The 26,380-nt window shown below is 43.5% G+C and overlaps 1 protein-coding gene across 1 annotated transcript in view; it reads left to right on the forward strand.

Annotated features, from left to right (window-relative positions):
* The window catches only part of LPCAT2 (lysophosphatidylcholine acyltransferase 2), a 71,896-nt gene extending 67,563 nt beyond the window's left edge, over positions 1 to 4,333 (forward strand). The window contains exon 14 of the mRNA XM_062176257.1: positions 2,331 to 4,333. Coding sequence (XP_062032241.1) covers positions 2,331 to 2,515 — 185 coding nt within the window. The 3' untranslated portion in view covers positions 2,516 to 4,333. The remainder of the gene's footprint in view (positions 1 to 2,330) is intronic.
* The last annotated feature ends 22,047 nt before the right edge of the window (positions 4,334 to 26,380 follow it).

A 26,380-nucleotide genomic window follows, 5' to 3' on the forward strand; every position in this document is an offset into this window, starting at 1 on the left:
GTTTACATTGTTTAAATGCAATCCTTAAGTTGTTCTCTTTCTTGGTTTTTCATTAGCAAAAGTAATGCCCCAATTCCACTTCTAGTCAATTCCAGGCACTTCTGGAAACAAGGTCCTCTCTGGTACCACTGACATCCCCACAGAGGGTCGCGATCTTCTGGAGCAAGTGCAAGTCCTGGCATTGAAGTTCTTAGCCTCAGTGGATCAGCTCTGTGCTCCTGGCTCTTAGAAGTCCCCTACACATGCTGTGTCCCCATCCTTAAAAAGTCATGGTTGAAAGGAGTGATTCAGGCTCAACCCTGACTAGGTCATCACTAAGACCTGTGTTCATTTGCCAGAGCTGTTGGTTAGGGTAATGTTCTGTGAAGCAGACTCTTGGGTATCCAGGATTGTTTTAAAAGTATTGATATGAATGGGCATTTGGCCTAGCGGTTACAATGGCCACACCCCGTATTGGAGTCCCTGGGACTGAATCCTGGCTCTGCCCCCAACTCTAGGTTCCCGTTAATGCACACCCTGGGAGGCAGCAAATGATGGATCAGGTCCTTGGGTCCCTGCCACCCACACCACCCACATGGGACACCCGAATTGAGTTCTAGGCTCCTGGCTTCAGCCTGGCCCAGGCCTGACTGTTGCAGGCATTTGGGGAGTGAACCAGCAAATAAAAGATCTCTGTTTCTCTCTCTGTCTCCGTCTCTCTCTCTCTCTCTCTCTGACTTTCAAATAAATGAAAATAAATAAATAAAAGGAAGAAAACCACTATAGGTAAAAAAAAAAAAAGTCCTCTATCCAGAGCTCTTGTGACGTGATTGCTGGATAGTGTGCACTTTCCTGGCTGTTGCTGATTGTAGGTCAGGTCTCAGCTTTTCCAGGCTGCGTTTCCCCATAGGCTTAGAAGCCAGCAATAAAAAGTCCTGAGCAATAGAATTTTCTTTTACACCATTTTTAGTTACTGAAAAACAACAACACGTAAATACACAGCACAGTGCAGTTTTATGAAGTGAGCACCTACGTGACTATCCTTGAGATCAGAGAAGAGAGCTCTTCAGAACCGCAGAGAGCCCTGCGGGGCCCTTCCCAGCTGGGCCCCCTTCCTCGCTCTCAGCGGAGGGGGCTGCTCTCCTGCCTCCAGCAGGATCTCTGGCACAGCGAGTTGAGCCACTGCAGCCCACGTCCGAGTGCCTGGTGTGCGCCCTGGTTACCACACTGCCCACCTACTTTCAGCTCACGCACTGCGGAGGCATCTGGCTTCGGCCTGGCCCGGCCCCAGCTGCTGCAGGCATTTGAGGAGTGAAGCTTTTCCATCTCCCTCCTCCTCCCCTTCCTTCTCCCTCTCTGTCAGTCGACCTCTCAAAGAAATACATGAATCTGTTAGAAAAATCAAAGTGAAGAGGAATCTCTGCCTGGCATTGCTTTACATTCCACCACAAGATTATATATCTTTAAATAGTATATTTTGGTGTGTCTAAGCTTTTGAACGTATATGACATGTTCTTTTGTATCTAGATTTTTCACTCACCATTATGACTTTAAGATTCATTCACATTATTGCCGAATGGCTGCTGTTTCATTTTCATTGCTGTACAGCATTATGTCCACGAATGTGCTACAATTTATTTAATTCACTTCTATTGGTGATACACTTCAGATTCCTTTTATTTTTTTTTTACTAATTATGAATAATGTTGCCATGAATGTTCTCATACATGTCTTCCAGAACACCACATGCACAGATTTCACTAGGATAACTGCCTTGAAATAGAATTAATGAGCCATAAAATATACATCTCTTCAAGTGGATTAGATAATGGGAAAGCTGTCTTCTAAAAGTGCTGTACAATTTATAGACTCACCAGCAATATTTGTGAGTTGATTTACAGAATTTTGCAATAATTATATTATTATTAGTTTTTAAAGATTTATTTTTTATTTACATGAAAGACAGTTACGGGGAGAGAGAGAGAGAGAATCTTCTGTCTGCTGGTTCACTCCCCAAATGGCCACAACAGCTGGAGCTGGACTGATCCAAAACCAGGAGCCAGTCCATACCCAGGCGCCAGGAGCTTCTTCCAGGTCTTCCACGTACATGGGTGCAGGGTCCCAAGCACTTGGGGCATCCTCTGCTTTTCCAGGTGCATTCGCAGGGAGCTAGATTGGAATGGAGCAGCCAGGACTTGAACTGGTGCCCATATGGGATACTGGTGCCACAGGCGGTGGCTTTACCCGCTAAGCCACTGCTCTGACCCCACAATAATTGTATTAAGCTTATTTGTTTATGTACATTATGCCGAAAGAAGATTCACCTCATTTTTTTTTTTCTGCCTTTCTAGAGGAGTTTAAAAGTTTTGCCCTGAAGCACCCAGAATACGCTAAGATATTTACCACGTACCTGGACCTCCAGACGTGCCATGTGTTCTCTTTACCCAAAGAAGCCCAGACAGCTCCCTCCGTGGTGAGTAATAGAGTCAGCCCCGAAGACCACGAGGAGAGTGCCTCGGACAAGAAGGAGGACTGAACACAGCATCCCCAAGGAGGCGAGCACGGCGGCTGTCCCTGGGCGCTGTGCAGGTGTTTATGATGTGCTTACTGGGTAGTGATGGGTAAAATGGAAAAGCCTTTTTATATAGAAACCATAGACTTTCTTACCAAAGATACCTTTATATTAACGTGCATAAATCCAGTCATATTCCCTCTCTTTGGTATTACATTGTGCTGTACTGATGTACATACTAGTGATAACTACTGGATGTTTTTAACTACTGGATGTTTGCGAGTTAATTTGCATATCCAAAAGAATACAAGGGTCTTAGTATTGGTGAGCATACATCAATACTCTAAAGGATTTAAAAATGTGTAAATGCTTCTTTACCTACTGTCCTAGAAACAATGTTATTCCAGTTCCTTCCCATTCTAGAAGTATGAATGAAGAGTTGAGGAGGGTTGTGGAACTTTTATACCTTTAACTTCACAGATGCACTTGCCCATTTAAATTTCAATGTCTTGGGTCCCTGAATCTGGGAGGAGAGAGCTCTGTTAATCAGCTGGGACTTCTTAAGAACTCCTGTTGCCATTAGCATGTACCTCTAGCGTGGATTCCTTTAACCACCCACTGAGGCAATCATGTCCTTTCCATGATCTAAAGTTTTAAAATTCTGATTTCAGGACAACAGCTATGGCCAGAGGCTAAATGGGAATTGCCTTATTGAAGGTAACACTGATTGCCTAATGAGAAAATGAATTGTTTGCCACTGAGTTGAATCTAATTTGGGTTACATGGTTCAGAAGGTAGCGCTTGCCCAATACATGAATCAGATTTGTTCTATTTATGTATTAGTCGAATTAATATATTTTACCATTCAGGTGGGGTTTTATTTTGTTAAGTGTCCTCTCTAATTTTAGAGATTGTCTGAAGGATCTGCATGGAAAACACAAAAGGTTGCAAAATATCACCGAAAGCTAAGACCGCAAATAACCCGCCTTATTAATATAAAACCACACTTTATGCCCAGTGAGTCACAATAGCAACATTTTCCATTTAGGTTAAGCAATAATTTCCCTGAAGTGCCATTTTTATTGAATCTCACACATTCAAATTATTAATATCATTCATATTTGAGATTTTGGACAGAGAACCGATTGGTTAATATAATGTACCAAAAAGAAAAAAAAAAGTTGGTTCACATTCTGAATTCAGACTAAAACCAAACTGTTTTGGCTGTGTTTCTCAGTGTATCTATTGATGATTGCCCATGAGTTGGGGTTTTAAAGTTGAGAAGTCTCATGAGAGGTGTTAGAATTTATATTTCGTCCAAAGTCATGACTCCCAGTTAATTTTACGCATTAAGCATTCTGTTTTCTCATTGAATAGGTGCATGTGTGTTTGGAAAATTGAACACCAGAGAAGTTCATCTTTAAGTTAATGTAGTTAGTTGCTGTTTTATATATCTTAAAGCTATTTAGATAAAGGGTAAACTGAGCTAAAACAGGAACTTCAGTAACTTGGACAGTGTATCTTTATTACACTGTCTACCATGTGTGGTGAATGTATGTGAAACTCAGGTACCTTGACTTGTTGTTAATCAAGAAAACCCACATATTAACCCTGTTAATCATGAGAGAGTCTGCCACTGCATTGCAAATTAAAGGCTCTTTTGAGACTGTTGAAAATGATCCCATTGTTTTCCTGTTGTAAAATAATAGTTTATATTCTGTAATTCCACTTCTGTAAATGTAGGATTCCTATTTTATAATTATGTTACTGAATAAACAAACTTGCTACATAAAACTCTTGGCAATTAAAAAAATGCTGGTTTTGCCTTTCAGTCTCGGATATAATCTACCTTTTTAATATCATGGTGTGAGTAAAAGTTTGCATATTTATGAACATGATTCACCTTTTTTTGTTTGCATTTTAGCTTTATGAAATGTCAGACATGATTTGACTCTAATGAAAAACTCAGATTTTAACCAAAATAGCCATAGTTATTATTCTTAAAGGATTTAACTCTGGACTGGTTTCACAAATCATGATCATTAATGTTAACTATAGACTAGGTCTCTGCCTACATAGCCCTGCTAGCAAAGATCTCTTTCAAAGATTTTATCCTGGGCCGGCGCCGTGGCTTAACAGGCTAATCCTCTGCCTAGCGGCGCCGGCACACCAGGTTCTAGTCCCGGTTGGGGCACTGGATTCTATCCCGGTTGCCCCTCTTCCAGGCCAACTCTCTGCTATGGCCCGGGAAGGCAGTGGAGGATGGCCCAAGTGCTTGGGCCCTGCACCTGCATGGGAGACCAGAAGAAGCACCTGGCTCCTGGCTTCGGATCAGCAAGATGCGCCAGCTGCAGCAGCCATTGGAGGGTGAACCAACAGCAAAAAGGAAGACCTTTCTTTCTGTCTCTCTCTCTCACTATCCACTCTGCCTGTCGAAAAAAAAAAAAAAAAGATTTTATCCTTTTAAGATTTAAAGTAAGGAATCCAATTTCATTAAATCAACTAAAAGCAATGTGTTTTTATACAATAATTTTGAAAAATGGTTACTCTTTTTTAAAAATTTATTTTATTTATTTGAAAGGCAGAGTTACAGAGGGGCAGAGGCAAACACACACACAGAGAGAGAGGCAGGCAGAGAAACCTTCCATCTGCTGGTTTATTCCCCAAATGGCTATGACGGTGAGGGCTTGGCCAGGCAAAACCAGAGGCCAGAAACACCATCTGGGTCTCCCTCAGGGGTAGTAGGGACCTGAGTACATGGGCCATCTTCCACTGATTCCCCAGGTGCATTAGCTGGGAGCTGCATCGGAAGTGGAACAGCCAAGATTTGAACCAGCATCCATGTGGGTTACCGGCACTGCAGGCAGTGGCTTTTACCCGCTATGCCACAGTGCTGGCCCTAAGGGTTACTCTTTGAAGTGAGAAATACTAGGTCCTAAAACCTATAAGCCATACAAATTTCTTTTTTTTTTTTTTTTGACAGGCAGAGTGGACAGTGAGAGAGAGAGACAGAGAGAAAGGTCTTCCTTTTGCCGTTGGTTCACCCTCCAATGGCCGCCGCGGTAGCGCGCTGCGGCCGGCGCACCGCGCTGATCCGATGGCAGGAGCCAGGTGCTTCTCCTGGTCTCCCATGGGGTGCAGGGCCCAAGCACTTGGGCCATCCTCCACTGCACTCCCTGGCCACAGCAGAGAGCTGGCCTGGAAGAGGGGCAACCGGGACAGGATCGGTGCCCCGACCGGGACTAGAACCCGGTGTGCCGGCGCCGCAAGGCGGAGGATTAGCCTGTTGAGTCGCGGCGCCGGCCAAGCCATACAAATTTCCATCAAAGCAGAAGGATACCGACATGATGGATGCTGACGGACCCAAATGGCTCGCCTCGTGTGTGTTGAATTCTCCATGGGAAGACTGAGTGACAGCCTCTGATGGGGAGACTGCCTTCCAGGGAGAAGACACATGGTATGCTCTCGGTAGGAGGCACAACAGTCAAGCTATGTGGGTCCCAGACTCAGGAGTATTCCAAATACTTGAGAGCATTCCAAATGCAAGGTGGCCAATTGAAGGCAACCAGTGGTTGCTCCAGTGCAGAGGCACTGCCTGTGCTGGAACAGATGGACTCTCTATTTCACAGTCACTAGAGCATCAAAAGATACTAACAAAGGGGCTGGCGCTGTGGTGTACTGGACTAAGCCTCCGCCTGCAGCACCAGCATCCTGTATGGGCACCTGTATCCTGTACGGGCACTGGTTCCTGTCCCGTCTGCTCCACTTCCAATCCAGCTCTCTGCTATGGCCTGGGAAAGCAGTGGACGATGGCTCAAGTGCTTGGGCCCCTGCTCTGTAGGAAACCCTGATGAAGCTCATGGCTGCTCGTTTCGGATTGGCCCAGTTGTGGCTGTTGTGGCCTTTTGGGGAGTGAACCAGCAGATGGAAGATATCTCTTTCTCTCTCTGTCTCTGCCTCTCTCTGTAACTCTGCCTCTCAAAAAATCAAAGGAAATACTTAAAAAAAAAAAAAAAGAAAAAGAAAAAAGAAAGACACTAATAAAGAGCCATTCCCCAAGAAAGCAGGCATACATGATCTTGGTTGGGTTGTTTTCCCTTTTCTGCTTAGTTGGGTGAAACTTCCAGTTGACCAGTTAAATTGTAATACCAGAGGAATAAGTAAGTGCTAAGTGATGGCTTGAGAGAGGCAAAGGCCCTCACAGAGTTCTTGATACACAGCCAATCTTATCCCAAACTTCGATAAATAATCTGGTAATGACCCCACTTAAGGTAACTCTTGTTTCTATATAACCATTATGCTCAGGAAACTTTCCAAGTGTCTGTGTAAGGATTACTGAAGTTCTAACAAATTGTTTCTATTGCATTTTGACACTTAGCTTGCAGTTTTTAATAGCGTGTTAACTTTATCATGTCCTTATCATTATTATAAAAGAATCTATGCATGCAAAAGAAGATAAAAAATAGAGAAGAGAGCAAACAAAAGAAAATCATGTTTACTTCTGCCATCCCAAATCACCTGTCATTACCTTTTTGTAGGTATTATTCTTGAAATAACAGTGTGCTTGTACATGTTCTTTTATATCCTAATTTTTCACTTGTACTTTAATGTCTTCCAATATAATTTATATTCTGTCATGAGTGGAAATTTTTAAAAATGTACCTAAAACATCCTATGTGTAGTCATCCTTCTAATATTGAACATAAGAGCTTATTTTCATTTTGGGACTCTTTTTTTTTAAAGATTTATTTATTTATTTGAAAGAGTTACACAGAGAGAGGAGGAGAAGCAGAGAGAGAAAGAGGTCTCTCTGTTTCACTCCCCAGTTGGCCGCAATGGCTGGAGCTGCTCTGATCAGAAGCCTGGAGTCAGGAGCTTCCACAGAGTCTCCTATGCAGGTGTAGGGGCCCAAGGACTTGGGCCGTCTACTGCTTTCCCAGGCCATGGCAGAGAGCTGGATCGGAAGTGGAACATCTGGGACTTGAACCAGTGCCCATATGGGATGCTGGCACTGTAGGTGGCAGCTTTACCCGCTACACCACAGCGCCGGCCCCCATTTTGGGATTCTTAAAAACATCCAACTCAATACCCTGTAGTACTTCATGGTTAGGAATAGTTTGCTAAAAGACTTATTTATGCTTTCTGAGTTTCAGGTTAAAAACTCCTTAAAGACTATATACATATTAAATTTGTTTTTAACTAATTTATTACAGAAAAAAATTGATACCCTAGATTATATAGAATATGGCAATTTTAACTTCATGTAATGGTTAACAGGTTCATGTCATTTAAACATAAATAGATTTCAACGTTTAAAAATACTTTTCCCTTTGTAAAAGTAACGGGTTTATTATTAGAATAAACAACAAGCATAAAAATCCCTGCCCATTTGGAGTGCTTACAGTATCAGGTATTGTGCTAAGTGATTTGCAGGCATCGACTTGACCACTCAATGAAACATACCTATTTTTGTCCCTAATTTAATTGAACAAAAGGTAGGGCTGTCCTAAAGACAGTCATGAAATATCAAAGTTTAGAATTAAACCAAATTGTGTCTAATTCCAAAAAGCCCAGACTTTTAATCATTTATATAACTGCCCTGTGTTTTCCTGCTAGTGGGTTCTAGAGATCATGTTTTGACTTGATGCTTGACGTGCGACAGAGACACAGGTGCTTCAGGAGAGTCCTGAGTGTGACTGAGGTGGGGAGGCTGGGCGAGCCCCAGTGCAGCGAAGGTGACACGCCTGGTGGCCGGGGGTAGCTGGCTGAGGCACTGAGACCTTCCCCTCTCCTTAACCAGAGGGTCTGAAAAGCAGCAGTGAGATGAACTTCCGATGCCTTTTTTCTTCTGCGGGTAGTGACGGACAATGAACTCTACTTCTTGTGGGTCCCTCTGCTGCGGTGGCCTTTTCAGCCGCATCTCGTCTCAGATAAGCAAGCGAGTGTGTTCAGTAAAGTGGATTTTGAGGGAACTGCGGGCCGCGTCAGAATTGAAATCCGTGGGACCATGCTTCTGGCTATTACGGAATGTCTCATTAGCTCCTCTCCCTGTTCTACGTTACCCTTTCTGGTAATTCCCTTGCCTCACAGGAAGCATGGTGATCAAATCAGAAGCCAGATATCACTTCTCCAATTGGATTTTTCCAAAGGCCACCCATTGCAATTTGGATAAAATCAAAAATATTCAAGATGGCCGATGCAGTGCTGCGTGCTCTGGCTCCCGCCGGGTCTGGGCCTGGACCGTGTGTGCAGCCGCCCCGCGCGGAGCCCCCAGCATCGCAGCTCGCTTCTCCTCACACTCACCCAAGCCTGGTCCAGCCTCGGAGTCCTCGCACTGCCTTCCCTGTGCAAGAAGTTTTTGCCCCATGCTTTTCACCGCACTTTGTCTTCTTCATGCAGACTTGTGAAAAAACACCTTCACGGAGATAGAATTCACATGGGTACAGGTCACCCACTTCCAGTGTCGCAGAGTTGGCTAAGCAGCACCACAGTCTAATTCTAGAACATTTTCAGCTTCCTTCAGATGTTCAATCAACTGTCACATCAACAGACAGACATGCCCATCCCTCAGCAGAAGGTCCCCCTGTGTTTCTATAGATGCTCTCAATGCACTCCCCGCCTTTCTGTTGCACTTAAACTTAGCTGACATTTGTTACTGGGCCCTATATTTGTTGTTGTTCCTAGTGTTGTGTTCCCAGCACAAAGTGAGCACTGGACAGTTGATGAGTGCATGGATAACGATGACATTATCTTTTGCTGATTGTGCCTTCTCTCATGTCAGACTAGAAATAATCTTTATAACAAACTGCAAAACCTGGAATCCTGAGCCCTAAACCTCACCCACAAGCCAGGCTCAGAGAGGTTCTATGTGTTATCACTCATGCAGAGTTATATAACCGGCAAACACCAGGGCTGCAATTCAAACCCAAGGCTATCGGGCTCCAAATAAGGGAACTTTATTAGGGCGGTGTAACTTGAACCCGTAAAATAACCAAAGAATTATATGACAGACGTAAAGTTCCAGAATCATGGAAACTGGATCAGCTGAGAACCCTCTGGCCACAAAACCCCCAGAATGCTGAGCGCAGAATCAAAAACGTATTTTGAAAAGCACGGATGAGCGACGAGGGACGGAGGGAGCTCACCAATGGCCAAGAGTGAAAAGCGAGCGGCACAGCCGGACTGTGGGGGCATCCGTCACACTTGTCCATCTCGGCGACAAAGAGGCAGCTAGGGGAGACGGGAGACGGGGCTTTTGTATAGAGTGGGAGTCCAAACCAGGATCTCAGGGCAGAAAAGGCAGACTTTAGAAGGGCTACACCCTCAGAGTGAACTGGAAAAATCCATCTCTGGCAAAGACAATGAGGAAATTTTTTTTTTTGTCTTCCTTGGATTTTAGGTTGGGTGGGGAAATTTCCCATAATTCCTTTTTTTGTTTCAGTTATTTTGAATGTCTTGCAGTTCGTTTTGTGGCTGGTGAATGTGTACCCTTGAAGAGGATGTGTAAGGTTCTGCTCATGTACGTTAGCTCCAGTTGGTTAGTAGTGCTATGTAACTCCTCCATACCCTTGCTTATTATTTTTGTTTGTTTTTGGTTTAATAGTGCTGTGCTTATTGGAAGAGGGATTTTGACATTCCCAACTGTAAGTGTGTTTAATCAGCTGTCAGTTTGACACTCTGACATTGATACTCCAACCATTTATGCTTTTTATACAATCTTGTGAATGGACCCTTGAATCGTTAAAATATTCCTCTTTAGCTTTAGTAACATTCCTTATCCTGGTACTAACGTAGCCGCTCAATGCCATTTTCTTATGATTAACATTTCTATGGTTAATCTTTTTGCATCTTTTTCCTTTAAATCTCTGTCTAAATCTCTATCTTTTTTTCTTTTTTTATTTATTTATTTTTGATAGGCAGAGTGGACAGTGAGAGAGAGACAGACAGAAAGGTCTTCCTTCCATTGATTCACCCCCATATGGCCGCTGCGGCCAGCGCACCGCGCCGATCTGAAGCCAGGAGCCAGGTGCTTCTCCTGGTCTCCCATGGGGTGCAGGGCCCAAGCACTTGGGCCATCCTCCACTGCCTTCCCGGGCCACAGCAGAGAGCTGGACTATGTATCTAAGATGAACATTTGTATGCCCATTTGGACGTTGATTTTCTTATGAGGTGTGAAAGTGCCTTTTAATTGGAACTCCTATTCCTGTTAAGTTTACTGTGATGATTGATAGATTTGGTAGGATTTGAGTCTACCATCTTGAGTTTCATTTTATGTTCCATGTCTGAACTTTTTTCTGATTTTTTTGATCAATTTCTAAAAATGCTATTTCATATTTTCTTTTAGCTTATTAGCTATGTAATATATTTGTTTTTAATGGCTAGTCTAGAGCTTATAATGTTTATTTTAAACTTAATACAGCCTACCTTCAAATCATAGTATACTTTTTATACATGTATAAAAAATGTACATGTATAAAAATGTACATGTATACTTTTTATACATTTCTGTTTTTATACATGTGACCCTTACAATATACTTTGATTTTACCTCAACCCATTATTTATGTTATTGTCATAATCATGTGTGTTTAAACTTCACAAGACATGTTGATCAGTGCTTTAATAGTCATTTACCTTTAAGAGAAAGTAAGAATTTGAGCAAAAAAGATATTTTATATTTATCTGCATATTTACTGCTCCTGGTGCTCTTCATTTCTTTTTTCCATTAATTTCCTCCCATCTAAAGAACTTAATTGAACAATTCGTATAGTACAAGTCTCCTGAAAATAAATTGTCCAACTTTGTTCTGTCTAAATATATCTTTATTTTTGCCTTCATTTTTGAAGAATATTTTTGCTTTATAAGAATTCTAGGTTTGTTTTTCTTCTCAGTACTTTGAAGATTCCATTGTCTTCTTTCTTTTATTGTCTCTGATGAGAAGTCAGCAATAGTTTTCAGAATTCTCTTGTATATCATACATTTTTATCATTTATATTTGAACATTTTTATTGTTATTGTTGATCTTGAGAAATTTTGTTAGATTTCCTTGGTGTGATTTTGTTTATAGTTACCCTTTCACGCTTTATGGAATTTTTTGAATCAGCAGGTTTAGCATTTCCACCAAATTTGGAAAATTTTCAGCCATTATTTCTCCATGTAGCTTTTCTGCTCCTAATCTTTCTTATTTCTTCCTTTCATTAAATGTATCTTAGACCACATGGATGTCCCATATGTCACTAAGTCTCTGTACATCTTTTTCTTTTTTTTAAAAAAAATGTTTTATTTGTTTACTTGTAAGAGTTACAGAGAGACAGAGGCAGAGGAAGAAAGAGAGAGGGAAAAATTTTCCATCCTCTGGTTCACTCTCCAAATGGCTGCAATGGCCAGAGCTGAGCTGATCCCAAGCCAGGAACAAGGAGCTTCTTCTGGGTCTCTCACATGGGTGTGAGGGCCCAAGGACTTGGGCCACTTTCCACTGCTTTCCCAGGCCACAGCAGAGAGCCGAATGGAGAGTGGAGCAGCTGGCACTTGAACTGGCATCCATATGGGTTGCCGGCAGTGCAGGCAGTGGCTTTACAACAGTACTGGCCCCAGCTGTTCAACTTTTTCAAATTTCATTTCTCTGTGTACTCCAGATTTGATCAATTCCACAGATTGTTGCTTTTACAGTATAAATGCTTCATTTCAAACTCTGTCTTGTGCTTCTAGAGTTTTCACTTGGTGCTGTTCAGTTCCTCTTCAGCTAATGAGGATCCCTATTGCTTCCTTGTATATTCCCAGATACCTTAGATTTCTGCTATATATTTGTGATTGTACTTTTAAAATATTTGCTTCCTGTTTCACAAACTCTCATTTCTATTTGTACCAGCTGGCTTTTCTCCTGGTAATGGCTCATATTTCTTTCACAGATCCAACGATTTTGCTTGGTGTACTGGAGTTAGATATTACTTTATTTAGTGTCTAGATTTGACTGTCAGCATTATAAAGTGGTGAGTTTTATTTTGCCAGGTAGTTAATTTACTTGCAAATCAGCCTGGTTCTTTTGAGGCTTGTTTTGAATTATTGTTATTACTGTTTGAAAGGGTCTGGGCCAGCACTGTGGTTCACTTGGTTAATCCTCCCCCTGCAGCGCCAGCCAGCATCGCATATGGGCGCCGGGTTCTGGTCCCGGCTGCTCCTCTTCTAGTCTAGCTCTCTGCTGTGGCCCGGGAGGGCAGTGGAGGATGGCCCAAGTGCTTGGGCCCCTGCGCTTGCACAGGAGACCAGGAAGAAGCTCCCAGCTCCTGGGTTTGGATCGGCACAGCGCTGGCTGTGGCGGCTATTTGGGAAGTGAGCCAACGGAAGGAAGACCTTTCTCTCTGTCTCTCTCTCTCCTTGTCTACTTTGTCAAATTAAAAAAAAAAAGAAAGAAAGAAAAAGAAAAGAAAGGGTATACAGTGTTCTTTACTCTTGGTGTAGATAACCATTGTGTCTAAAAAGTGATCTCTTTTGGGTCTCTTTTGAATGTCCTGGTTTTTCACCAAGGTCTCCCTGGTTGTTCAGAAATCACACCTGCCCCAGTCTTGTGACTCCTCCAGTAGTTTTTCAGCTCACAGCGTTTTTTGTAGTTGTTCTTTCTTTCTTCAGGAGTTTTCCCCTTCCTCATTAGATGTCCTTTATTTGGCCTCATGCAGTCTTGCCCTGAGCACGTGCAGGTTAGCAGTTGAATTCATTGGCTTGATGTGCCATAACGAAATGCCGTAGAGCTGGTGGCCTAAGAACCAAAACATGTTGTCTCACAGTGCTCAACTAAGAGGCCCAGAGTGCTGTGCCATCAGAGGTGGAGCTTTCCAAAGTTGTGTGGACGACCGACTGCCTTTTCATTGTGTCCTCTCTTGGTTCCGTGTGTGTGTGTGTGTGTGTGTGTAGAAAGTACAAGAGAAGTGGATGTTGGGGGAGAACTTGCTGGAGTCTTCCTCTTACTCTGAAGACATCAGACCTATTTTATTAGTGCTCTGGTCTTTATGACCTTATTTGACCTTAATTACTGCCCTACAGGACCTAACTCCAAATACAGTCATTCAGGGTTAGAGTTTCAACAAATTATTCTGTGGGGATTAGGGAAAGAGACACAATTCAGCCTAAGATAAGAGTCAACCAAGACTTCAGGGGTTCTGTATCTCTTTCTGTAAACAACTTTCTTTTTCATTCTCCACCCTTCCAACCAGCTCAGCCTCCCCAGGTCCCAGTCTCTGTCTCCTTAGCACAGTGACCTTCTGTGTTCTCCCTGGGCTCTACCACCCTACAAAACAGTCTGGAAGCTTCTCTGTTAAACAGAAAGCCAGAGTGGTCATTGGCTCACCTCATCTGGTTGCCTTCTCTTAGGATCCAAGTCTTGTGTTACCTATTGCCCAAAATCCGAGAACAGTTGTTCTGTGTATTTTGTTCATTTCAATTAGTATTTGATGGCAGGAGGGCCTGTCCAGTATTAGTGATTCCATCCTAGGTAGAAGAAAGAGCTGTAACCACCCCCAACACACACACTCACACATATTCAAGCATGTTAGGTCACAGACTTGGCTTCCATGGTATTTGAAGTTTGAAAGTTAAACTACTGACAAGGTCTGGAACCCCACAATGAGAACTAAAAACAAAATTAATGGGGATATTCTTTTTTTTTTTTTTTTGACAGACAGAGTGGATAGTGAGAGAGACAGAGACAAAGGTCTTCCTTTACCGTTGGTTCACCCTCCAATGGCCGCTGCGGCTGGCGTGCTGCAGCCAGCGCACCGCGCTGATCCGAAGCTGGGAGCCAGGTGCTTCTCCTGGTCTCCCATACGGGTGCAGGGCCCAAGCACTTGGGCCATCCTCCACTGCCTTCCTGGGCCACAGCAGAGAGCTGGACTGGAAGAAGGGCAACTGGGACAGAATCCGGCGCCCCAACCAGGACTAGAACCCCGTGTGCCGGCATCACAAGGCGGAGGATTAGCCTAGTGAGTCGCGGCGCCGGCCTAATGGGGATATTGTACAAAAAAGAAAAGCACATGTACACTTTCTCCCGTGAGACATATCTTCAACCTGACTTACGCTGGGTTACCCAGTAAAGCCTAGCCAAGCCACAGCTGTAAAATTGTGAAATATGAGGATGAACATTGGCGTGGTGGTCAAGATGCAGACTGGGATGCCCTCATCCACTCCAAAGTGCTGAGGTTCGAGTCTCAGCTCTGCTCCTGGTTCCAGCTCCTTGCTACAACTTGCCCTGGAAGAAGGCAGGTGATGGCTCAAGTGGCTGTGTCCCCCACCCATATGGGAGACTTGGATTGGGTTCCTAGCTCCCAACATAGGCCTGATGCAGCCCTGGCTGTTACAGGTGGCTGGGACTCCCCCTCTCTGTCTCTTCATTTCTCAAGTAAATGAATAAATAAAATTAAAATGAAAATCCACATAAACAAACAACAGGAAGAGAATATTTGGATTACAGAATTCTTAGATATAAAAATTGAAACAAAATTTTACATGTTTAAGGAAATAAAAGATGAAAATATGAGAAATGGACATAATACCATAGAAAAAGCATATTTGGAACAATTTTTAGAAATAGAGCTTCAGGGGCCGGCACCATGGTGCACTAAGTTAATCCTCCGCCTGTGGTGCCGGCATCCCACATGGGCGCCAGTTCTAGTCCCGGTTGCTCCTCTTCCCAGTCCAGCTCTCTGCTGTGGCCTGGGAAAGCAGTAGAAGATGGCCTAAGTGTTTGGGCCCCTGCATCTTGGTGGGAGACCCGGAAGAAACGTCTGGCTCCTGGCTTTGGATAGGCCCAGCTCCGGCTGTTGCAGCTGTCTGGGGAGTGAACCAGTGGATAGAAGACCTCTCTCTCTGTGTCTCTCTCTGTCTGTAACTCTGCCTGTCAAGTAAATAAATCTTAAAAAAAAAAAAGATTTGGAAAACTGATAACAGATTTTTGAAAAACTATCCAGAAAGATTCATACAAAGAGAAAAATTGTAAAAAAAAAAAAAAAAAAAAAAAAGTAAAAAATAGAATGGAATGAGGATATTTCAAGTACATCCTACTGGGCCCGGAAAGGCGTTATTTGAAGCACTAATTGGTAACAATGTCCTAGAGCTGATAGATATGAATCTCTTGGATTCAGAATTTATTACAAATTTTTTGTTGCTTATGTTCAACTAAGGAAGGTCAAATAGTAGTAAGATAAACATTCAAATTGAGAAAGAAGAGATAACTTAATCACCCAAATAAAGCAGAAAAATGAACAAAGACCAGGACAGAAATGAATGAGACAACAGGTAGGCTGTAGGAGACAATCACCCACCATGCCAAGAACCAGGACGACAGCAAACTAAAGGAGAGACACCAAGATGACAAAAGTGTCAGAATTATCTGGCAAATTTTTAAGGCAACCATTATAAAAATGCTGCAAGGGAAAATTACAGATGTATTTGAAACAAATAAAAAAGCCTAAGCAAAATATAGAAGAAACAAATGGAAATTTTAGAACTGAAAAATTACAGTAACAAAAATCAAAAGCTCAGCGAGTGGCAGGGACAGAGGAAGGAGCCAGCAAGTTGGAAGACAGAGTGATAGCAACTGGCTCATCAGAGAAGCGTGGACCTAAGGAGGAACAGCACAACCTCTAACACTGAACTGATCATGTCCCAGACAGAGCCGAGAAGAAGGATGATGCCATAAAAGTTCTCTAAGAAATAATGACCGAGAACTTCCCAAATATGGGGGGAAATACAGATTCAAGAAGCTTGATAAACCATCCCCCCTCCTCAAAAAAAAAAAAAAAGCCAAAGAAATATATATCAAGTTATAACAACCAAATGTCTGTGTCTAGACACAAAAGAAAAACCTTAAAAGCAGCAAGAGGAAAGTGCTACCTTACGTATGGGCTAGGAGAGGACAATTCAGATAATTGTGATTTTCTCATGAGGACCATGAAGGGCAAAAGGAAGCGGCACGTTTGTCAAGCGCCGAGAGAAGAGAACCATCAGCTCACACTTTACATCCAAACAAGAAGTCCTCTAGGAAGGAGGGGAAATCAGAGTGCTTTCAGGTAAAGGAAAACTACGAATTTATTTTTAGCACACCTGCCCTAAAAGAGTGGCTAATGAAAGTTCTCTAACATACAGAAAACAATAAGTTGGCGAACTCAAAAGGCTTCCATAGCCTTGGCAACTCATGACAAGAGCCTAGGGTGATTACTGATGCCATAAACAAGAGTGTCAATTTGTTAAGCCAACAACAGGAGTCACCGTGCAGTTACTCCCCATGTAGGATCTCTGTCCTTAATGTGTTGTACAATGTGAATTAATGCTATAACTAGTACTCAAACAGTACTTTGCACTTTGTATTTCTGTGTGGGTGCAAACTATTGAAATCTTTACTTAATATATACTAAATTGATCTTATGTATATAAAGATAATTGAAAATGAATCTTGATGTGAATGGAATGGGAGAGGGAGCGGGATTATGGGAGGGTCACAAGTGGGAGGGAAGTTATGGCGGAGGGGAAGTCACTGTAATCCAAAGCTGTACTTTGGAAATTTATATTTATTAAATAAAAGTTTAAAAAAAGAAAACAATTACAAAGAAAGTTCGGGACATAAAGAAGGAAAGAGGACAGTAAATGAAGAGTAATTGAGGTAGACTTCCTTCTCCTTCAGAGTTTTTAAATTATGTCTTATGTTCCAATCAGACATTGTAACGCTGATGTGGTTCTGTCGAGTGTTTAAGATTCACAAGTCTGGAAGGAAAGTGTCACTCCCAAAAGAAGACAAGACGGTCTGTCGTTCCTGTTCCCAGTCACCACTGTAGCAGAAGTCCTAGCAGGCACAAGAAGACAAGAACTATCAGGGGTGGGAGAAGGAAAATAAAAGGTCCAAACCCAACCTGAGAGCCTACAGAAAAAGTGTTGGAATGAATTAGAGAAGTTGCAAGACTGCTATGTATAAATTGTCTTCCTACACACTGGTAATCAACCACTGGAAAATGAAGTGTTTAAAAAAAAGACACGTGGGGGCTGGCGCTGTGGTGTAGGGGATAAAGCCACACCGCCTCCGGTGCTGGCATCCCGATTGGGTGCCGGTTCGAGTTCCAGCTGCTCCACTTTTGATCCATGTTCTCACTATGGTCTGGGAAAAGAGTGGAAGATGGTGCAAGTCCTTGGGCCCCTGCACCTGCATGGGAGACCTGGAAGAAGCTCCTGGCTCCTGGCTTCGGATCGGTGCAGCTCCGGCCGTTGCAACTATCTAGGGAGTGAACCAGTGGATGGAAGACCTCTCCTCTCTCTCTCTCTCTCTCTCTCTCTCTCTGTCTCTCTCAGCTTCTGCTTCTCTGTAACTCTACCTTTCAAATAAATAAATAAATCTTTTTTTTAAGGGAAAGAGTTTATTGGGGGAAACCTGACAGACTGGAGGGAAGGGGCGAAGAAGAAAAAGAGGGAGAAGGAGAGTGTAGGAGAGAGATACAGACACAAAGACAAGGGTCAGGAGACAGGGAGAAAGAGAGCCACGTGTTCAAGAACAGGTCCTGAACACTAAATCTAAATAAATAAATCTTTTTTTAAACAAAGAAAGACACGTGAGAATAAGTCTCAAATAGATTCACAAAATTTTATTGACAAAATTATGAAACTCAAAATATACTCAATAATGAGTAAGAGGACAGAATAGGGAGAACGGATTGAATTTATAGGCTGACTTCATATGATAAACACGTAAATTTCCCCCTCAGTAGTTGCATAAATTCCAGGCAATTATGATAACCCTGCCGTGGTGTGTGCCATGGGTGTGTGTGGGTGGCTGGGTGGGGCGGGTATAGAGCCGATGCGCAGATTCTAAGAAACCATGATCAGATAGATCGTGGCCCAGCCAGCCAGCTCAGGTTAAGGTGCCGTTTGTGACGCCGTGATCCCATACAGGAGTGCTGCTCTGAGTTTGGGCTACTGTGCTTCTGATTCAGCTCCTTACTAATAGGCCTGGAAAGCAGCGGGAGATGGCTCCAGTGCTTGGGCTCCTGCCACCCACATGGGAGACAAGGTTGGAGTTCCTGGCTCTTGGCTTTGGCCTGGCCCACACCTGACTGCTGTGGCCATCTAGGGAGTGAACCAGTGGGTGGAAGACCTCTGTCTCTTCCTCTCTCTCTGTCGCTCCGCCTTTTAAATTAATGAATAAATAAATCTTTGGAAAAAGAAGCTCAGAAACTTTCAAGTGCGTATCAAAAGGCTGCAAATAGCCAAGAAGTTCCAAGAAAATGACAAATTTCATGTGTTCAGTATAGGGGAATTTGCCGCATCAGATACAAAAGCTTATGCAAAGTCATAGTAATAGAGAATGAAATCACACAGGACAAGGAAGCAGATCAATAGGCTAGCAACAAGCTCACAAAAAGGGTCCTATTTTACTCTACTTACCTTCTTCATTCGTCTAAATTCATCAGCAAGTGTTTGTGGGTCACCTACTTGGCACAAGTCCTGGCTGTGGGTACCAGGGGTACTGTGGGGGACACGGCTAGCAGTCCTTATCCTCAGGGCCACATGGCTAGTGAAAAAGACAAACATTTTTTTCAAAGATTTATTTATTTTATTTGAAAGAGTTACACAAAAAGAGAAGGAGAGGCAGAGACAGAGAGGTCTTCTATCTGCTAGTTCACTCCCCAGATGGCCACAACGGCTGGAGCTGCACCAATCCAAAGCCAAGAGCCAGGAGCTTCTTCCTGGTCTCCCATGTGGGCGCAGGAGTCCAGGGACTTGAGCCATCTTCTACTGCTTTCCCAGGCCGTAGCAGAGAGCTGGATCAGAAGTGGAGCAACCAGGACTGGAACCGGCGCCCATATGGGATGCTCACACTACAGGCAGCGGCTTTACCCGCTATGCCACAGCACTGGCCCAAGACAAACTTTTTTCAAGCAGTAATGACATACGTGCTGAAGTTCCATAAAAGGAAAACAAGAGGTACTCTGCCTTTCAAATGAATAAATCTTTATATATGTACAAGTCTTTCAGTGGGTGTATTTTTTTTCTTGAGAAAATGTCTGGAAACAGAAAAGCTAGTTCATGGAGTACCTGCAGGTTTAGCTTAACAGGAAATTACAAAACTTTTCCCCAAAGTAGCTGTACCAATTTATGTTACCATCAGCAGTGGCTAGCACCTCTGATGGCTTAATGGTCTTGCTAACACTCAGAGGTATCAATATTTTTAATTTTTTAAATTACATTTTGAAGGAACTTGTTGATTTCATTGAAGTTGGTGCATTTACTGTAGTAAAGTTGTTCATATTATCCCAGTGTAATTCATTTGATGTGTGTACAACCTAGGTGGTAGCTTCCCTCTTAATCCTAATATTGATAAATCGCATCCTCAATGTTTATCAGTCTTGCTAGGTTATTTTTATTAAATATGTAATGGTTTTTTTAAATTGACAAGATTAACAGCTTTATTTATCTTGACTTTGTTAATTATAATTGCTGCTTACTTTTTAATTTGATTTGCGTTATTATCTTTTTTCTGGTTAAGGTTTTCGTTTGCTTATACTTTTTCTAGCTACTTTACATGATTTCCTACATCACTGATTTTTAAACCTTCCTTCATTTCTGTCCAAGACAAAGTTTCAACCAAATAAGCTTAAAGATCCAACTGGCTTTTATTAGCCATTTGTGTATATATATATATATATATATATTCAAAAAGGAAGACTCTCTGTTGGGAGTAACAGCACAACCAGTTTTTAGAAGGTAGCTTGATCAGGAACAAAGAACGGAATAACAGAAAAGCAAGTTGGCTAACACCACGTGACTTCAGGTCTTTCTTTGTAAGGATTAAAGCCAAGGGGACGACATGATCATTGCCAGCTCAGGTCCACTGGGCCCTTTCCAGCTGGCTACTGTGAATCAAGTGTTTTCTAATTTCTCTTCTGGGAATACTTTTCTTCTTCAAGTTATATATATTCAAATCATGTACTTATTTATTTATGTTTATTTAAATGGAAGATAAAGAGGGAGAAGGAGAGGAAGAGGGAGATCGAGCTTCCATTCACTGGTTCACTGCCAAATACCCTCAATAAGCTGAAGTTGAAGCCAGGAGCCCAGAGCCCATTCCAAGTCTCCCCTGTGAGTGGCAGGGGCCCCCAGTCACTTTAGCTGTCACCTGCTGCCTTCCAGAGTGCACACAAGCAGGAGTCTGGAATCAGAAGGGAGCCAAGACTTGAACCCAGGCACTACGGGATGTGGGCATCTCTTTATTAAGTTATTTGAAAGGCAGAGTGACAGATAGGCAGAGAGAGAGAGAGAGAGAGAGAGAGAGAGAGGAGAGAGGTCTTCCATCCACTGACTCACTCCCCAAATGGCCATAACAGCCAGAGCTAGGCTGATCTGAAGCCAGGATCCAGGAACTTCTTCTGTGGGGCTTCTTCTGGGGTCTCCTACGCTGGTACAGGGGCCCTTGGACCATCTTCCACCACTTTCCCAGGCCATAGCAGAGAGCTGGATCAGAAGTGAAGCAGCTGGGTCACGAATCAGCACCCATATGGGATGCCGGTGCTGCAGGTGGCAGCTTTTACCCACTATGCCACAGTGGTGGCCCCATGGAACGTGGGCGTCTTAATCACTTTGCCAAGTGCCCACCATAAGTCTATCTTTTCCTGATGCTAACACAGCCACTTTGGATTACTGTTGATTATTTATTGCATTGTTAATGTTTTCCCATCATTTAGCCTCTATATGCCTCTGTATTTATTTATTTAATTACTAATTTTTAAAATATTTATTTGAAAGGCAGAATTACAGCAAGAGCTAGTGAGAGAGAGAGGGGGCGGGGAACTATCTTCCATCAGCTGGTTCATTCCCCTGATGGCTGCAATGGCTGGGACTGGGCCATGCTGAAGCCAGGAGCCAGGAGCTTCTTCCAGCTCTCCCATGTGGGTGACAGAACCCCAAGCACTTGGGTCATCTTCCACTGCTTCCTCAGGCCATTAGCAAGGAGTTCAATTGGAAGTGGCACAACCAGGGAACGAACTGGTGTCCATATGGGATTCTGGCATTGCAGGTAGTAGTTTTATCCACTATGCCACAATACTGGTCCTCCATGCCTTTGTATTTAACGTATGTGTCTTATAGATATTGTATAATTGGATCTTGCGTTCTTTTTTTTTTTTTTTTTTTTTTTTTTTTGACAGGCAGAGTGGATAGTGAGAGAGAGAGAGACAGAGAGGAAGGTCTTCCTTTTTGCCATTGGTTCACCCTCCAATGGCCGCTGCATCTCGCTGATCCGAAGGCAGGAGCCAGGTGCTTCTCCTGGTCTCCCATGCAGGTGCAGGGCCCAAGCACTTGGGCCATCCTCCACTGCCTTCCCGGGCCATAGCAGAGAGCTGGCCTGGAAGAGGGGCAACCGGGATAGAATCTGGTGCCCCGACCGGGACTAGAACCCGGTGTGCTGGCACTGCAAGGCGGAGGATTAGCCTGTTAAGCCACGGCGCCGGCTGGATCTTGCTGTCTTACTCATTCTGACATTCTCTGTCTTTTCATTTGACTAGTTCATTTGCATGTAGTATAATTATTGACATACTTGGATTTAGTTCCACTTTTGCCAGTTTTCTTTGTATTCTTTCTTCTTTTAGATTAAATTAGTAACTTTTTAGGATTTTATTTTGCTCCATCAATTGAATTTCTATTATTTCTTTGCATTATTTTTTGGCAGTTGCTGAAGGGCTTGCATTCCACAACTTCCCAAAATTTACGTGGCACTGTAGGAATTTTAAACTTTATCGTTCCATTTAGAATGTTATTTCAACATTATAGTTCCACACCTCCCACTTTCTGTGCATTATACCTATATTCCCTCTGTATTATTATAAGCCCTGCAGCTCCTTTTATGATTCTTGTGCTAAAGAATCATGTGTCATGCACTACCTGTTCACTGTAGAAACCCTAACTGCCCTGGGGTCCTTGTGAGTGTCTGCCTAGAGTGGCCTGGGAATCTCTTTGCGTACTAGATGCACTCCTGATCTTCCTTTGTTTTACTCTCCAAATGCCTGCAGTAGTCATAGGCTGGAGGTCAAGGCCTAGAGCCACAAGCACAGTCCAGGTCTCCCACATGAGTGGCAGGAACACAACTACTTGAGCCATCACTGCTGCCTCCCAGGACCCGCACAGTAGCAGAAGGTATCACCAGGAGAAGCTGGGCACTCTGATGTGGGGCATGGGTGTCCTAACCACTAGGACAAATGCCCATCTCCCTTGCTCCTCATCTTGATTAAGACTTTGTGAGTGATTTTTAATTGTCATTACTATTCAATTTGGAATCTAGAACTGGCCTGGAGTCCATCTTGTTGTCTGCCTTGTTGACCACACTTGAGTCACCCTTGTTCTTTGTGTAATATTGGCCTGGAATTCCATTTGCATATTGGCACCCACTCTTCTATGTCTCTAAAATTTCTAAACCTGGAGCTTCCTCAAACACTATGTTGCCAATAAAGAGATCAATTTCTACTTCAACAACATAAAATAATCTTATGCCTTTGAATAATTAGAGGAAAACTGTAAGTGCATGTTTCTGTATTCATTTGAATACTTGCCTGCATATTTATCCTTCCTGTAGCTATGAGCTTCCATCTGGTGTCATTTCCTCCCAAGCTGTGTTCATTTAGCATTTCTTTTAATGCAGTTCTGCTTGTGAAAAATTCTTTGTCGATGTGAAAATCTATTTAGCCATCAGTTTTTAGATATAGCTTCACTGACTATAAACTTCTGGGCTGACGGTTTTTTGCACAACTTTAAACATACAATTTCCATTGTCTTCTTCTGGGCTGACAGTTTTTTGCACAACTTTAAACATACAATTTCCATTGTCTTCCTGCCTCCATTGTTTTACAAAAGAAGTTAGTTGTCATGTGCACTCTAGCTTCCCTGTATGTAATCTGTCTTTCTACTCAAATTGTTCTCTGCCCTGGGAGGTTGACCTGTGTACAGGATATGCCCCTTGCCCTCCCGTGTCCTGTTGGGTCCAGTCAGTGTGGAGAACCGGGAGACCAGAGGGAGGGAAGAGCATGAAGTCCAAATATTTTTCCCACTAGCTTCCTCTCTGTAGTGTTCCTCTCAGGCTGATTATATCCCTTTGTTCAAAACCACTGCTCCTTTCAAGGAATCTCTCTCTCTCTCTCTCTCTCTCTCTCTCTCTCTCTCTCTCTCTCTCCCCCCCCTTCCCCCCTCCCTCTCTCTCTCTCTCTGACTCTCCTACCAAGATTCTGATAACTGCTTTCTCTCCTTATCCCTTAGGGCCTAAGGGTGGTAGTGGCCTTCACTGGTACTTACCCCAGAGGACTGTACTATCCCACGTCATGTCCCTATATCAGGCACACACCTTGGTGAGGTAGACCCTTTATGAATCCCTCCTCAAGTTAGCTTAATATGACTGTGCTCTTTCCTTCATCCTTAGAATTCAGGTCATTCCCAGCATGCTTTGAGTGCTCCAGGGACACACAGTTTACTAAATCTCAATGGAGAGGCCTGGAAAGTTTTCCTAAAAGAAGCAAAATCCCAGCTGAGTCTGAAAGTCTGCAGTAGCAAGGTTAAAGCAGAAGTGAGAGCCAAGGGGGCCTGGTGGTCTAGGTACCGCACACACTTCAGCCTGACCAAGTCAGAGAGAGCCTAGGAGTGAGGGAGAGCTAAGCCTGGGGAGGGCCTTGTGAGCTGTGGTTAGTGGTTGTAACTCAGAACCCAAGCAGAGTGATATTTAATGCTTGGATTCTGAGATATATTGCAGTTGGTAACATCTCCAGGAAAACAGGAAATTTGCCTATTTTAAAAGCAGAAAAACCATCCTATTGTCTCAGAAAGGCCTAAAGATTAATAAACTGCTGTCTTGAACAAGGCAGCCAATTAGATGCCCTAAAACAATCGGTGTCCCAGGGTACTGGCCTTTCCTTGCATCCTTTTACCTGTTGTGAGACCAAGGCTTATTAGAGCCTGGGGAGCCACCACTGCCTTTTCTTTCTAAGACTTGTGTGTGGAATCCCTTTACTTAATTCTTGCCCTATTCCTGATCCCGTCAGTGTTTCAGTGCTAACCCCTTTCTACAACACCGTGAGAAGTGTTGAACCTAATCTAACAATTATCTTCTTCATTCTCCTTCCATTTCCTATAAATCCAGAACCTGTGTCTACTTGTTTTCTGTGGTTGGAAGACTCACAAGGCAGCTTTTCACCCAGTTTCAAGCATCACAGAGTGAGTGTGGGAGAAAGCTCTGCCTCCTGGGGGCTGGTGTTGTGGCGCAGTAAGCAAAGCCTCTGCCTGCAACACCCACGTCCCACGCGGGCACTGGTTCATGTCCCAGCTGCTCCACTTCCGATCCAGCTCCCTGCTGACGCACCCAGGAAAGCAGCGCAATGTGCACCTAGGAAAGCAGCTGAAGATGGTCTAAGTGCTTGGGCTTCTGCACCCGCATGGGAGAGCGAGACAATGCTCCTGGCTCCTGGCTCCTGGCTTCAGCCTAGCCATTGTGGCCATTGGGAGAGTGAACCATTGGATGGAAGATCTCTCTCTTTCTCTCTCTCTGCTTTTTAAATTTATAGAAAATAAAGTTTTTATTTATTTATTTGAGAGATAGAGTTACAGACAGAGAGAGGGAGAGACAGAGAGAAAGGTTTTCTATCCACTGGTTTACTCTCCAAATGGCCACAACAGCTGCAACTGAGCCAGTCCAAAGCCAGGAGCCAGGAACTTATTCTGGGTCTCCCCCGTGGGTGCAGGGGCCCAAGCATTTGGACCATCTTCCACTGCTTTCCCAGGCCATAGCAGAGAGCTGAACTAGAAGAGGATTATTAGGGACACGAGCCAGTGCCCATATGGGATTCCAGTGCCACAGGCAGAGGCTTAGCCTACTATGCCATAGCACCAGCCCCTAGAAAGAGGAAAAACTTGAAGCTAAGACTCTTCTAGGAGGAAATATAGGGAACACTTCAACACACTGGCGTAGGTAATGATTAAAGAAAACAAAAAAGATAGAAAGTAGTGCTTCCTGCCCTAGCCGGTTCCAGCTAGCAGGGACAGCCTTGTCCACAGTACACCAAGCTTCGGCCTGTTGTGTCAGCGGGTTAGAGAGTGGGAGAGTAAAGAGGAGGCGGAAGAAGTCTCCTGACTGTTCCCCACAGCTGAGAGTGGGAATGCAAAGTGAACGCAAAGCCCTCTGCACCATGAAGAACCAGAGCCCCTCCAGCCCAGAACGCACCTGCCGTGCATCCTCCCACCCCAGGATGCGCTGCTGGCGCTGACTTCCCCAGACACTGGCCTCATTACCTGCCTTCCCCTCCTCCGCCGGGCAGCCAGACAGGGTGAGTGTGTCTGAGAGGGACGCGGAAAGCGGGTGAACTGAAGAATAATTTGGGGAGCTGGGGCAGTGAGCCTTTTCTGGTCATCTTGCATCAGCGTGGCTGACTTTTAGTCCGCTTCTCTGTAGGAGAAGTTTCCCCTCAATGTATTCCACACACAATTTGCTTTAGTGGAGGAAGCATTCGTAATAAAAACTGCACATTTTTCCTCCTAAATTTCTTGGACTCATTTATCTGTTGTCAGAGTTTCAAGCTAGAAGCTACTCCAAATTATATGGCGATCAGCGCAGCAAAATCTCTGAGCTGAGCATAATTCTTAGAAAAAAGCCACTTCTGTTGCGAGGAGAACACAGGCCTGGTGCCTCCTACTGATGGGGCGTCCTGAAGTCATTTCGCTCTCTTTGGGGTCACTTTCAGATTCACAGGCTGGAGGAAAACAAGTCATTTGCCAAAGCTGAAATAAAACGGACAGGAAAAAGTTTGGAAGGCAACATCAGATTTCTGGTACAGATAATTTTTTGTGTTTTCTCAGAAAATAGATTCGATCTGAAATAAAATGCAACAT

Source organism: Lepus europaeus, chromosome 19 (genome assembly GCF_033115175.1).
Source record: "Lepus europaeus isolate LE1 chromosome 19, mLepTim1.pri, whole genome shotgun sequence".
NCBI lineage: Eukaryota > Metazoa > Chordata > Mammalia > Lagomorpha > Leporidae > Lepus > Lepus europaeus.